General features: G+C 56.6%; 1 protein-coding gene across 1 annotated transcript in view; it reads right to left on the reverse strand.

Annotated features, from left to right (window-relative positions):
• The window catches only part of LOC132462127 (neuroligin-2-like), a 26,727-nt gene extending 14,486 nt beyond the window's left edge, over positions 1–12,241 (reverse strand). Inside the window, exon 1 of the mRNA XM_060057736.1 lies at positions 11,247–12,241. Coding sequence (XP_059913719.1) covers positions 11,247–11,760 — 514 coding nt within the window. The 5' untranslated portion in view covers positions 11,761–12,241. The remainder of the gene's footprint in view (positions 1–11,246) is intronic.
• Positions 12,242–12,912: the final 671 nt, after the last annotated feature.

The raw sequence follows: 12,912 nt of genomic DNA on the forward strand, positions 1-12,912 counted from the left end.
GTTCCTCTAACGGCCTCTAAGGGATTCACTAGAGTAGAGACTAGCGTGTAGGATATTTAGCGGCCTCTAGGTCGTTCACTAGAGATTAGCTTCTCTAGCGGCCTCTAGGGGGTCCACTAGAGACTAGCGTGTAGTTCCTCTAGCGACCTCTAGGGGGTTCACTAGAGACTAGCGTGTAGTTGCTCTAACGGCCTCTAGGTGGTTCACTAGAGACTAGCATGTAGTTCCTCTATTGGCCTCTAGGTGGTTCACTAGAGACTAGCGTGTAGTTCTTCTAACGGCCTCTAGGTGGTTCACTAGAGACTAGCGTGTAGTTCTTCTAACGGCCTATAGGGGGCTCACAGCGGTGGGATACAGTAAGACCTGCCCCCATTCCAAGTCAAAGGAGAAAACGTGATTTGATTCTCGTTACACAAAGCGATTACATTTGTTCTTCCTTCGACGAGGATCTCAGAGCGCCTAGCTCATCTCCATATTATGAATTTTGAGAGGCCCGTTTGACAGTTGCATTTCATTAAAAAGTAATTACGGATTGAATATTAATGAGCTCGGCCCACAGACTACACCCACTACATCCCCGCCCTCAAAGTGCCAAACACGGATCGATTCCTCGGCTGGATGCAGAAATCTCCAGCAATGGCGGCTCCGTAACGGAAAATCGATGGCTCCATAACAGTTAGCTAACAGTAAACCGATGGGTGACGTCACCGCGTCGATACGCTCCTCAACTTCTCTCGAGAGGCCTGGCGCTACGCACAGTACGGGGGGGGGGGGGGGGGGGGGGGGCTAAGTAGCGGCGGACCGTACAGATTCCATCAATGCTTTCATACCAACGCGGTTTCCTCCCCTCTTCATCATCGTGATCTTCATAGGATGGATTGTTCTGGTCGTCCGTCCGACCTTAATGCAGAGGAATCGATGGGAACGCACACACACACATGCACCAACACACACTCTCAAGTCCACACATTGACTCACATGCACACACGCACACACACTCTCACATGCACGCACACATTCACATGGACGCATGCACACTCACGTGCACACACATACACTCACACGCACGCACACAGTCACACATGCATGCACACACACTCTCAAGTGCACACATTTACTCACATGCACACACACACACACACACACACACACACACACACACACACACACACACACACACACACACACACACTCTCACGTGCACGCAGACACACTAACAGACTCAAGCGTGAACGCATGCACACACAGTAGCTCACCACAACCTAAATTCACTAATGTACACTCTCAGAAACTCAGGCACACTCTCATAAAAACACATACACACACACACACACACACTGTGTGAAGGTCCATTCCAGTAAGAGACTAAGTGGGGGAAGTGGTAGCAGACTGGGAGCGCTGGGGTGTGGTGGTGGTGGGGGGGACAGGTAGATAGACCGGTAATGGACCCTGGCTATTACCTCACAGTCATATCAGACGGGGCCCCAGTCTGCCTCCAACCTCAGCGGGCCCATGCAGAGACGGTTTCAGCCCAGCCTCTCATGCCCATTAAAGACGCTAATCTATACACGCCAGATGATTGCCCTGAGTGGAGCCGTTCTGAGGGTGGAGAGCCGCAGACATCCGCCGCTACCACGCTCTCATCAAACGGAAGCAGAGGGAGGGACCGGGCTGAACGCTGAACGCTGAACGCTGAACGCTGGTCGACGACCAAGTGCTGTACGGGGGCGTGGGGGGTGAGGACGGCAGCACGCTTTGAGCTCAGAACAGAGAGTCTGGACATGGAGGAGTGTTAGGGACCCGGGAGAAGGTACAGTAAAAACAGAAGAGCAAGAGGAAGGGAGGGTGGGAGGGAGGAAGAAAGAAAGAAAAAGAACGAAAGAACGAAAGAAAGAAAGAAAGAAAGAAAGAAAGAAAGAAAGAAAGAAAGAAAGAAAGAAAGAAAGAAAGAAAGAAAGAAAGAAAGAAAGAAAAAGGATTAGAGAGAGTAAGGAGCCATCTTGCTATCTAGTTCCATGTGTATATGCGTGTGGGCGTTGGGCAGGAAGGATTGGACGTGGCATTGGACCAGGACGTTGGATGCAACAGGAACAATAAAACATTAATAACGGTTTGAAGTGGGTTGAGAATGAATCCTGCTATTTGGCCATTTAGTCATTTAGACGCATTTATCCTAAGTGAATTACTGGTAACTTATTTTTAAGATCCATGTCATTAACAAGCACGTCGGTAGTCATCTGGCTCCATGATGCCTCTGGGTAGAATGTGGACATTGGGGTCTGATCCCAGATCCTTTTGACTCGGATCCAAACCCCCTAACCCCCTTATAAGCTTCAATCCTAATAGTAGGCTAGTGAAGCAGCTACAGTTAGCATCAGCCCAGCTACAGGTAGCTTCCAGTTAGCTTCCACAGCCCTGCTACAGGTAGCTTCCAGTTAGCTTTCACAGCCCTGCTACAGGTAGCTTCCAGTTAGCTTTCACAGCCCAGCTACAGTTAGCTTCCACAGCCCTGCTACTAGTGAGACCACAGCCCAGCTACAGTTAGCTACAGTTAGCTTCCACAGCCCCATGCTATTGTTGAACCTAATACAGTTAGCCTCCACAGCCCTGCTATCAGTGAAGCCGCTACAATTAGCTTCAGCAGCCCTGTTAGAAGGGAAGCAACAGCCCTGTTACAGTTAGCTCCCAGTTAGCTTCCACAGCCCAATGCTAGTCTTGAACGTGCTACCGATAGCCTCCACAGACCTGCTGATAATGACCCGCTCCAAACAGCTTAAGAGTAACAGTTAGCTTCCATAGCCATGGTAGTCTTGACATGCTACTGTTAGCCTCATCAGCCCTGCCAGCAGTAAATCTGCTATGGTTAGCTTCTAGTTAGCATCCACAGCAGTACTAGGAGCGATGCCACCGATGCTAGACTCCAGCTAGCCTCCGTGGCGATGCTAGTAGCAGTGAAGCTGCTACGGTTAGCTCCCCGTTAGCCTCTACAGCCCGGCTGGAAGTGGCGCGGCGCCACCGCCTGGCCCCGCGGCGCTGAACCCGCCGGGGAGCCGGCGCGGCGCTGCTCGGCGCGCCGCGGGCCGGCCCAGCTGCCTCCTGTCCCTCCATGTTTCCCGGGCGCTCTAAACAGCGGCGGCTGCAGTCTGTCACGTCGGCCCGGCCGTTGTCTGCTTGACAAGGTGTCGGACACCGGCAGAGCCCCACCTCCACAGCCCACGGCCGCCTCCATCACTCCCCCAGTCCTGCTCACCGCTCCTCCTCCTCCTCTCCTCCTCCTCCTCCTCCTCTCCCTCTCCCTCTCTCTCTCCCCCCTGCCTCCTCCTCCCCCCCTCGCCCCACCTCCACAGCACACGGCCGCCTCCATCACTCCCCCAGTCCTGCTCACCGCTCCTCCTCCTCCTCCTCCTCCTCCTCCTCCTCCTCCTCCCCCTCACCTCTCCCCCTGCTCCTCGTCTCCCCCCCCCCCCCCCCCCCCCCCCCCTCGCTCCACCAGCCCGGCCCCCCCCCTGCCTCTGTAGCTCTGCCTCCTGAAAGATGGTTTTTAATAACGAGGACGGTAAATGGCCGCTCTAGCGGCAATAAAAATGAAGTATGGCGAGCCCTGGGAGCGGGAGCGCCGGAGGCGGGAATGCTCCGACACAGCGCCGGCTCCGGCAGGGCCGGGCAGACTCAGGGAAACAGAGCCAGGGAGGGGTGGGGGGGGGGGGGGGGTAAACCAACCAGGGGGGGGAGGGGGTGGGGGGGGGGTAAACCAACCAGGGGGGGGGGGGTGTTAAATTCACAATCCCATCAAACGTTTGTTCTGTTCTATTTAGATTATTTTCCCGAGAAGGCGTGCAGTGAGAGGAGGAGGAGGAGGAGGAGGAGGAAGAGGATGAGAAGGAGGAGGAAGAGGAAGAGGAGGGCGACAGCGTGCCCACGAAGGGGAAGACAGCGATCTGATTTGCATTCAGTACGGTGACCCCCTCTACCTCCATCCGCATAAACATGGAGGGAAGAGGGGAGGGGGGAGGGGGTGGGGGAGAGAGGAGAGGAGAGTGGGAGGGGGGGTGGAGAGAGGGAGGGGGGGAGAGAGAGGAGAGAGGGAGGGGGGGTGGAGAGAGGGAGGGGGGGAGAGAGAGGAGAGAGGGAGGGGGGTGGATAGAGGAGAGAGACAGTGAAGGAGAGAGGGAGGGGGGGAGAGAGGAGAGTAGAGAGGGAGGGGGGGAGAGAGGAGGGAGGGGGGGAGAGAGGAGAGTAGAGAGGGAGGGGAGGAGAGAGGAGGGAGACAGTGAAGGAGAGAGAGGAGAGAGGGAGGGGGGAGAGAGAGGAGGGAGGGGAGAGAGAGAGGAGAGAGAGAAAGAGAGAGGAGAGAGACAGTGAAGGAGAGAGAGGAGGGAGGGAGGGAGGGGGGAGACAGCCAGGCGGGGACACAGGGAGGCGAGCGGGCCGGGTCAGGAGGAATAGATGCATAGGGAGAATAAAGACGCGGTGCTCTTCTTTCATACTCGGAGGGATAACGTTGAGACGCCGTCTCCGTGGGTAATAAGCACAAGTTCTCCAGGATGGAGAGGGGGGGGAGGCGGCGTTGCTTAGCGTCTAGTGAAAGAGTCATCCTCAAGGACACGTGGGCCCAGTGCAGCGTCTGATCCGCCCGCCCGTCACTCTGCAGTGGTGATTAACTCCAGCACACCTGACTACAGACACGTGTTTGTGGGACTACAACTCCCAGAAGGGCCGTGAGGACACACTGTTGACACACACCTGCGTGACGACCGTAGAACTACAAGTCAGCCAGCCCCAGCTGCCATTTCCTCACCGATCCCCGAAACGAGGGGCAAACAAACCTGAGAAGGTTTTCAGAGAAACATGGAGCTGCTTGAGTACCAATCACGACGCCACAGTAAGTGATGGTGTTCTTTAGTTAAGGCTCTTAAAGGACATTTTACCCACAAGGCCATTCACCCAGAAGGCCTCTCACTGTATACCAGAAGTGGACAGTGTGACAGATTTACTTTCTGTCTGAAATCATTAAAAACTGTTTATTGGTGACATGTCACCAGAAGCGTAGCGGCCCGAACGCGCGTTGGGTTTAATTGAGCGAGCCAGCGGTCTCTCACCGGCCAAGTCGCCGTGCCCAAGGGGGACGTTCTGGGGCCTATTTGAGCTGTGGCCCTTTAAAATAAGTGTCACATCCTGACAAGCTAAACATCAAATCACTTGCACTCATTTGCATTTCCCCCTACTCTGCATCCCCACATCTGTAAGAGTGCGCCACAATTAGTGTCGCGTAATGGGGAGCGAGAGAAGGAGCGGGGGGAGAGGGGGAGACAGGAGAGAGGAGATGCACCACTGAGACTAACATGCATATATAATGTTCTCTGCTCAAGGTGGTTAGGGGTTGGCCACGAATTTCTTAAATCCAATTAATCTCCACTATGACCAATTTACTTTCAACCATTTTGAATCAAATTTCCTGTGTGGTTTTATGAGTCGTCTCGCGTGTGTGTCGGGAGATACAACGTGCGCACCCGCGTGTGTGTGTGAGCGTGCGTGCGTGCGTGTGTGTGTGTTTGCCCGTGTACACGCTCATGCATGCATGCGTGTGCCCGTGCGTGCGTGCGTGCGCCCGTACGTGTGTGCGCGTGCGCCCGTACGTGTGTGCGTGCGTGCGCCCGTACGTGTGTGCGTGTGTGTGCGTGCGTGCGCCCGTACGTGTGTGCGTGCATGTGTGCGTGCGTGCGCCCGTACGTGCGTGCGTGCGCCCGTACGTGCGTGCGTGCGCCCGTACGTGCGTGCGTGCGCCTGTACGTGTGTGCGTATGTGTGTGCGTGCGCACCCGCGTGTGTGTGTGAGTGTGCGTGCGTGTCTGTGTGTGCATTTGCCCGTGTATGCGCTCATGCATGCATGCGTGTGTGTGCCCGTGCGTGCGTGCGTGTGCGTGTGTGCGTGCGCCCGTACGTGTGTGCGTGTGTGTGCGTGCGTGCGCCCGTACGTGTGTGCGGAGAGCTGCTACACTAGTCAGCCGCTCACCACCCTGTAGGGAGTCGTGTCAGCTGCTCGGTTTGTGGTCGCTGTCGGCCGCTCCTCAATTTTAACAACAAGCTCAATTTCTTCTCCCTCCCGTTGTCACGGCGCCAGCGTGCGCGGAGGGAGGCGGCGGCTATGAGCTCCGTGACGTCATCGCTTTGGACGCCGTGTACCCCACCAGGTGTAGCGCTGACCGACCGTTACAAACCATCGCAGGATCGGTTCGATTGTGATGACATCACAAGCGGCGGTGTGTCCGCCCGACACGTGACGGATGGGAGGGGGGGGGGGGGCCCGAGAAGGGTGGGGGGACTGGGGGAGATCACTACATCCATCATGCGTCTGGGTGGCGGACAGCGCCGCTTGTGCCGTCACAATCGAACGGCTCTCAAAACGCCTGGTCGTGGATCATCAACCACACCTGCAGAGTCCCTCGACGCACCTGAAGCGCCTGAGAACTGGGGCTGGCTGCTGATTGGCTGTTAACACAACGTGATCAGGATCACTACTCGCATAATGCAAATCGTTTTTAAGAGCTCATCAGTGATTTCATTAATTAAAAAATTGAGACATCGAAGCTACAGGCATTGAACATCCAAAACAATAAAAACATCGTTATCTTCCGCGGCGCTAATAACCACTATTAAGCCCAAAGTGATTCTGCCTCATCTTTAGAGGTCGTCCCGTGGGTTACGTTACTCAGTCGCTATGCTCGCTCACAGAGGCGCTGGGTGGAGGGGTTAAAGGTCGTCCCGTGGGTTACGTTACTCAGTCGCTATGCTCGCTCACAGAGGCGCTGGGTGGAGGGGCATCGGGCGTCCATCCACACTCGGAGAGCGTTCATCAGGAGCGTCCAGCCGGCGGTAACCACGGTGAGCCTCTCCGAGCACCGCCCTCGTTAGCGCGAGACCTCTGAGCAGCGAGCATCTGGGGGGATGCTCACCTGCGACCCCTCTTCACCTGCGCCCGTCCCCCCGTCCCCCCGTCCCCCCGTCATCAAACCAGGACCCACCAGAGCGAGAGGGTTCTGAACCGGGCCGGGTCTATAAATAGAGCGGTGCTCGGGTCAGTGTGTGGTCGGGTGATGGTCGAATCCCAGTCCGGTCCACTGGTTTACATACAGGGCGGGGGGGGGGCGAGGGGGGGGGGGGGGGTAGCTTAGCACTGGAGTGCATTAGAGCGAGGCAGGGGCCATCTTGGTTCTTAGGGGGATGGCGGTTGTGCCGCTGTTGTTTTGTCTGTGCGCTGGGTGGTGATGGTGTTGGGTGGGGGTGGTGGTGTTTGGTGCGAGGAGCTGGTGGTGGTGGTGGGTGGTGGTGTTTTGTGTGAGGTGGTGGTGGACGTGGTGGTGGTGGTGGTGGGTGGTGTGGGCCCGTTTGGGACGGAGGCTGGAGGAGGCCAGGTGGTGCCTCAGCCTCGGCCCAGGGGAGGGTGGGGGCTATTGTTGGAGACGGTGGGTTTGGGTTTAGCGCTCATCCTCCACCGAGGTCCGGCCAATAGGAGAGCAGCACTGGGCCCCCGGGTCAGGCCAATCGGAGAGCAGCACTTCCTGCGAGGCTTACCCCGGTTTACATGTAACCCATGGATACCATGTTACAGAGTACCATGTAACCCATGGATACCATGTAAACAGAGTACCATGTAACCCATGGATACCATGTTACAGAGTACCATGTAACCCATGGATACCATGTAAACAGAGTACCATGTAACCCATGGATACCATGTTACAGAGTACCATGTAACCCATGGATACCATGTAAACAGAGTACCATGTAACCCATGGATACCATGTTACAGAGTACCATGTAACCCATGGATACCATGTAAACAGAGTACCATGTAACCCATGGATACCGTGTTACAGAGTACCATGTGACCCATGGATACCGTGTTACAGAGTACCATGTGACCCATGGATACCGTGTTACAGAGTACCATGTAAACCATGGATACCATGTTACAGAGTACCATGTAACCCATGGATACCATGTTACAGAGTACCATGTAACCCATGGATACCATGTTACAGAGTACCATGTAACCCATGGATACCATGTTACAGAGTACCATGTGACCCATGGATACCGTGTTACAGAGTACCATGTAACCCATGGATACCGTGTTACTGAGTACCATGTAAACCATGGATACCATGTTACAGAGTACCATGTAAACCATGGATACCATGTTACAGAGTACCATGTAAACCATGGATACCGTGTTACAGAGTACCATGTGACCCATGGATACCGTGTTACAGAGTACCATGTAAACCATGGATACCATGTTACAGAGTACCATGTAAACCATGGATACCATGTTACAGAGTACCATGTAAACCATGGATACCATGTTACAGAGTACCATGTCACCCATGGATACCGTGTTACAGAGTACCATGTGACCCATGGATACCGTGTTACAGAGTACCATGTAAACCATGGATACCATGTTACAGAGTACCATGTAACCCATTACGACCATGTTACAGAGTACCATGTAACCCATGGATACCATGTTACAGAGTACCATGTACCATGCGCTACACCCTGGTGGTGCTTCACCCTGGTGGTGCTACACCTTTAGGGTGCTCAACCCTGGGGGGGCTACACCTTTAGGGTGCTACACCCTGGTGGGGCTACACCCTGGTGGTGCTTCACCCTGGTGGGGCTACACCCTGGTGGGGCTACACCCTGGTGGTGCTTCACCCTGGTGGTGCTACACCCTGGTGGGGCTACACCCTGGTGGTGCTACACTCTGGTGGTGCTTCTCCCTGGGGTCCCCGTTGGCCCGCGGGTTCAGTCCCGGTCTGCGGGTCTGACAGAAGCTGGGCTGGACTGAGACCTCTAGGCCTGGTGACCCTCCCCCCCTCCCCCCCCTGCTGGTGACCATGGTGACCATGGTGACCATGGTGACCATGGTGACCCCCCAGGGTTCACCGTCCACCGTCTCACGGCCTCTTGAAAAGGGCGCCGGCCGCATACAAAGCGCGACCTTAAAGAGAAGTAATGGGCTTCCTCGGTGAAAATGATACCTCCCTCGATAAGCTATTCTAGAAATAATAGAGGCGGCCTGGTGTTGGGGAATCGATGAGGGCGCTCACCAGCCTCCCTGTTCTCGTTAAACACGTCTGGCAGAGCGCGGACGTGTTAACCTCATCTGCCTCAGTGTGGACCGAGTGCTCTAATTAAAATGGATCCATCTCCAGCTCCGGCTTCTTCATTGCGTCTTCCATTTTATCTTCATCCAGCACTCTCGCAGACCGCTCAGAGCCGGCCCCAGCTCCTCTCCTCCAAGACGCTACGAGAGACGCATTGTTTCCCGCTCCGTCCTTGACCCCGGGTCCTCCGTGAGACACACCCCCCCTGCTGCTCTGTGGCCGAGTGGCCTTGATGGAGGCGGGGAGAGTGTCCGCCGTTCAGACGGACGGACGGGGGGGGGGGGGTGGGGGGCAGGGATCACGGCCAGGAGAGATTATTCTTTATCACAGTAGAATGAGTTGTGTGTAGGTAGATTCCATTATGAGGGCCTCGGCCTCCCCTGCCTACGTTGCCGGGCCAGAGGTGCCCTTGATTAATGTGTTAACCAGGTTAGATCGTTACATCGCATTATATAGCTCATTAGCCTGACCCCACTCCTCCACAAATAGGCCTGTCCCTCTCGGCCCGTTGCCTCTCCATGCGTTAAGGCCTGCAGCCTCCGGCCTCAGGCTCCTCCTGGCCATCCACCTGCAGCCTCCGGCCTCAGCCTCCTCCTGGCTATCCACCTGCAGCCTCCGGCCTCAGGCTCCTCCCCCTGGTGCCCCACCTGTAGCTGCCGCTCTGTGTTCCCTAACATCTTGCGCGTGTTGCTAGCCCATGTCTGCACACAGCTGGAGGGCTGTGTTCCTAGCACATGGGGGGGGGGGGGGGGAGCTTGGTCTCCGTGTTGGTTTACGATTGGTTTAGGCTTAGACTGCCTTTCTAGTCGCTGCTCAAGGATGTTGTGTTCCCCAACACTTCAAAGGACCCGTTAATGTACCAGTGGTGACACGTAGGAAGCAAAGAGAAAAGGGGAGATATATGTATAGGCAACACTGCAGGCCGACGTTGTTAACAAAACCAGGGGAAAACATTTTAACGATCGAAACCTTTGAAATACATCTTTGAGTTCCATGAACCGCAGTACACTTCTAAAACCTTAGTATTCTATGTTCTCGCAGCCTATTGGGTGGTTAACTGCTCAGGTTAAAGCACCGGTTTATTCCTCAGCCAAGGCCTCAAAGACAACTACGGATTACAGCGTTTACCTGGAACGAGACCACACCTGCCCTCCCCCCGCTAAAGTGACCTCATTAAGTCGAGCAGGGGGAGGGGGGGAGAGGGGGGAGAGGGATGAGGGGAGAGGGGGGAGAGGGGGAGAGGGGGAGAGGGGGGGAGAGGGGGAGAGGGATGAGGGGAGAGGAGGAGAGGGGGAGAGGGGGGGAGAGGGATGAGGGGAGAGGGGGGAGAGGGGGAGAGGGGGAGAGGGGGGAGAGGGGGAGAGGGGGAGAGGGATGAGGGGAGAGGAGGAGAGGGGGAGAGGGGGGGAGAGGGATGAGGGGAGAGGAGGAGAGGGGGAGAGGGATGAGGGGAGAGGGGGGAGAGGGGGAGAGGGGGAGAGGGGGGAGAGGGGGAGAGGGGGAGAGGGATGAGGGGAGAGGGGGAGAGGGGGGAGAGGGATGAGGGGAGAGGAGGAGAGGGGGAGAGGGATGAGGGGAGAGGGGGGAGAGGGGGAGAGGGGGAGAGGGGGGAGAGGGGGAGAGGGATGAGGGGAGAGGAGGAGAGGGGGAGAGGGGGGGAGAGGGATGAGGGGAGAGGAGGAGAGGGGGAGAGGGATGAGGGGAGAGGAGGAGAGGGGGAGAGGGGGGGAGAGGAGGAGAGGGATGAGGGGAGAGGGGGGAGAGGGGGAGAGGGGGGGAGAGGGGGAGAGGGATCAGGGGAGAGAGGGGAGAGGGGGAGCTGATTTAAGCTCTCCCAACCAGAGGAAAGATCTGCACATCCTTCAGCGGGGAGGGGAAGGGGGGTAGAGATGTTCTGATACCTTTATACCGATAAAGCATCTAGCGTTGTAACTACTGATAGCACTTGTTCTTATTTAAGGGTTCTCTTAACAATTTAACAAGTGTGGGGGAGTGGGAGAGGGCGGGGTGTAGGTGTGTGTGGGGGTACTCATCGGGGAGGGGGGGTGTAGGGGGTGTGTGGGGGGGCACTCACCGTCCTCGGTGGGTACGTAGACGTTGAGGTACAGGCAGTCCTCGCTCTGGTTCTGGACGTAGGTGGCGGCGGCGTCCAGGTTGTCGGTGAACCACACGGGCAGCATGATCTCGGGCAGCACGCCGTGCACGTTCTGCGGGCAGACGGGGGCGAACTGCGTGGCGTTGCGGACCTCCTGCCAGGAGCCCGGCGCCTCGGGGGGCTGAAAGCGCCGCTCCCCGATGGGGGGCGTGGCGTAGGGCACGCCCAGGTACTGCTCCACCGGGCCCAGGATCTCGTTGTTCAGCTCCTTGCGGACGCCGCGGATCTTGCCGTAGCCGGTGGTGACGATGGGGTGCTTGAGGTCGGCGCGCTGGCAGGAGGACAGGGCGAGGTGCAGCGCCAGGCACAGGGCCCACACCACGCAGCGCTCGGACACCTTCTGGGGACATCGCCGCGGCCCCCCGGCCGGGGCCCGCGGGCCGGCGGCGCCCGTGGGGAGGATCATGTCCAGAAGACGGACGCTCTCGGTCATACCCCGCGGAGGACGAAGGGGGTCATAAAACGGTGGCGCCGGAGAGGATGCAGAGCGGGGGAGGACGGCTGACTGAGGGGCGTCGGGCGGGAGAGACGGGAGGATATCAGCCGAGGAGTCCTAGCGTGACATAGCGCGGCGCGGGGAGAAATGTCCTCCTCATGGAGCCTCACTGGACTCATCCATCTTCTCTGTGAGCTGCGTCCGATTGGCCCGTTTGCCTCTGTCAGGGAAAACCAATCACCACCTGGAGAAGACAGACAAATAGCGGGTTAGAGCGAGTGTAGGCGCATACAAGATTAGGCGACTGGAGGTGCGATGCGCCGGAGCCTCTGCAGACAGCGCTGCTAATGAGCCCATAGATCCTGGCGTCCGCGACATCCAGTACAGCTGTCTGCACGGATCCGTCGCGCTCCGCTGCCGCTGAAAACCACTAAACATGTCACGCGAGCCTCGGAGGCACCGCCGCAATCATACAACCCAGGACGGATCCCCGGCACTCGCCGTGTGTACCAACAAGCGTCTCCTGCGGGGCGCTCGTCCTCCCTCAGACGAGGAAGCATATATTATTGATTAAGGCATGGGAGGGATCAATGGAACGGCTTCTCACCGTCGGTGATACGTCAGCAGGCCAGGAGAACGCCCCGGGGGCCGCCCTACCAACGACAGCATCATCAATTGTAATAAGCTCAAATAGCCACGTATGACGGGTGCACTTAACGTGTGTGTTCTGTGTTAAACAAGGGGACATATGGACGGTGAGGAGGTGTTTGTGTTGGAAGGGACAAAGGCGACACGCAGCACCGGAGCGGAGTTCCTTCAGATGAGGTCGACGTCCTGTAGAGACATCAACGGACCAAAGGTCCATTTTTGGCAAAGCTCTGTAAATCAATCATCTTCAGCGTTCAAATCCGTTTTCCCTCATTTACAGTCAGGGCGTTTAGCAGACGCTTTTATCCAAAGCGACTTGCAATAAGTACATTTCTCAGAAAAAAGAGACACAACAACATATCGCCGTTGGTACAGAAAGGACGTTTATAGAACCAAGTGCCAAGGACTAACCATCACTAGGTTAACCCAATCCCTGTATGCAACAAAGATAGTTAGGATAAGATGCTACACAAGTTTAATGCTATTTTTAAGGGCAAGGAT

Source organism: Gadus macrocephalus, chromosome 7 (genome assembly GCF_031168955.1).
Source record: "Gadus macrocephalus chromosome 7, ASM3116895v1".
NCBI classification, from domain to species: Eukaryota; Metazoa; Chordata; class Actinopteri; order Gadiformes; family Gadidae; genus Gadus; species Gadus macrocephalus.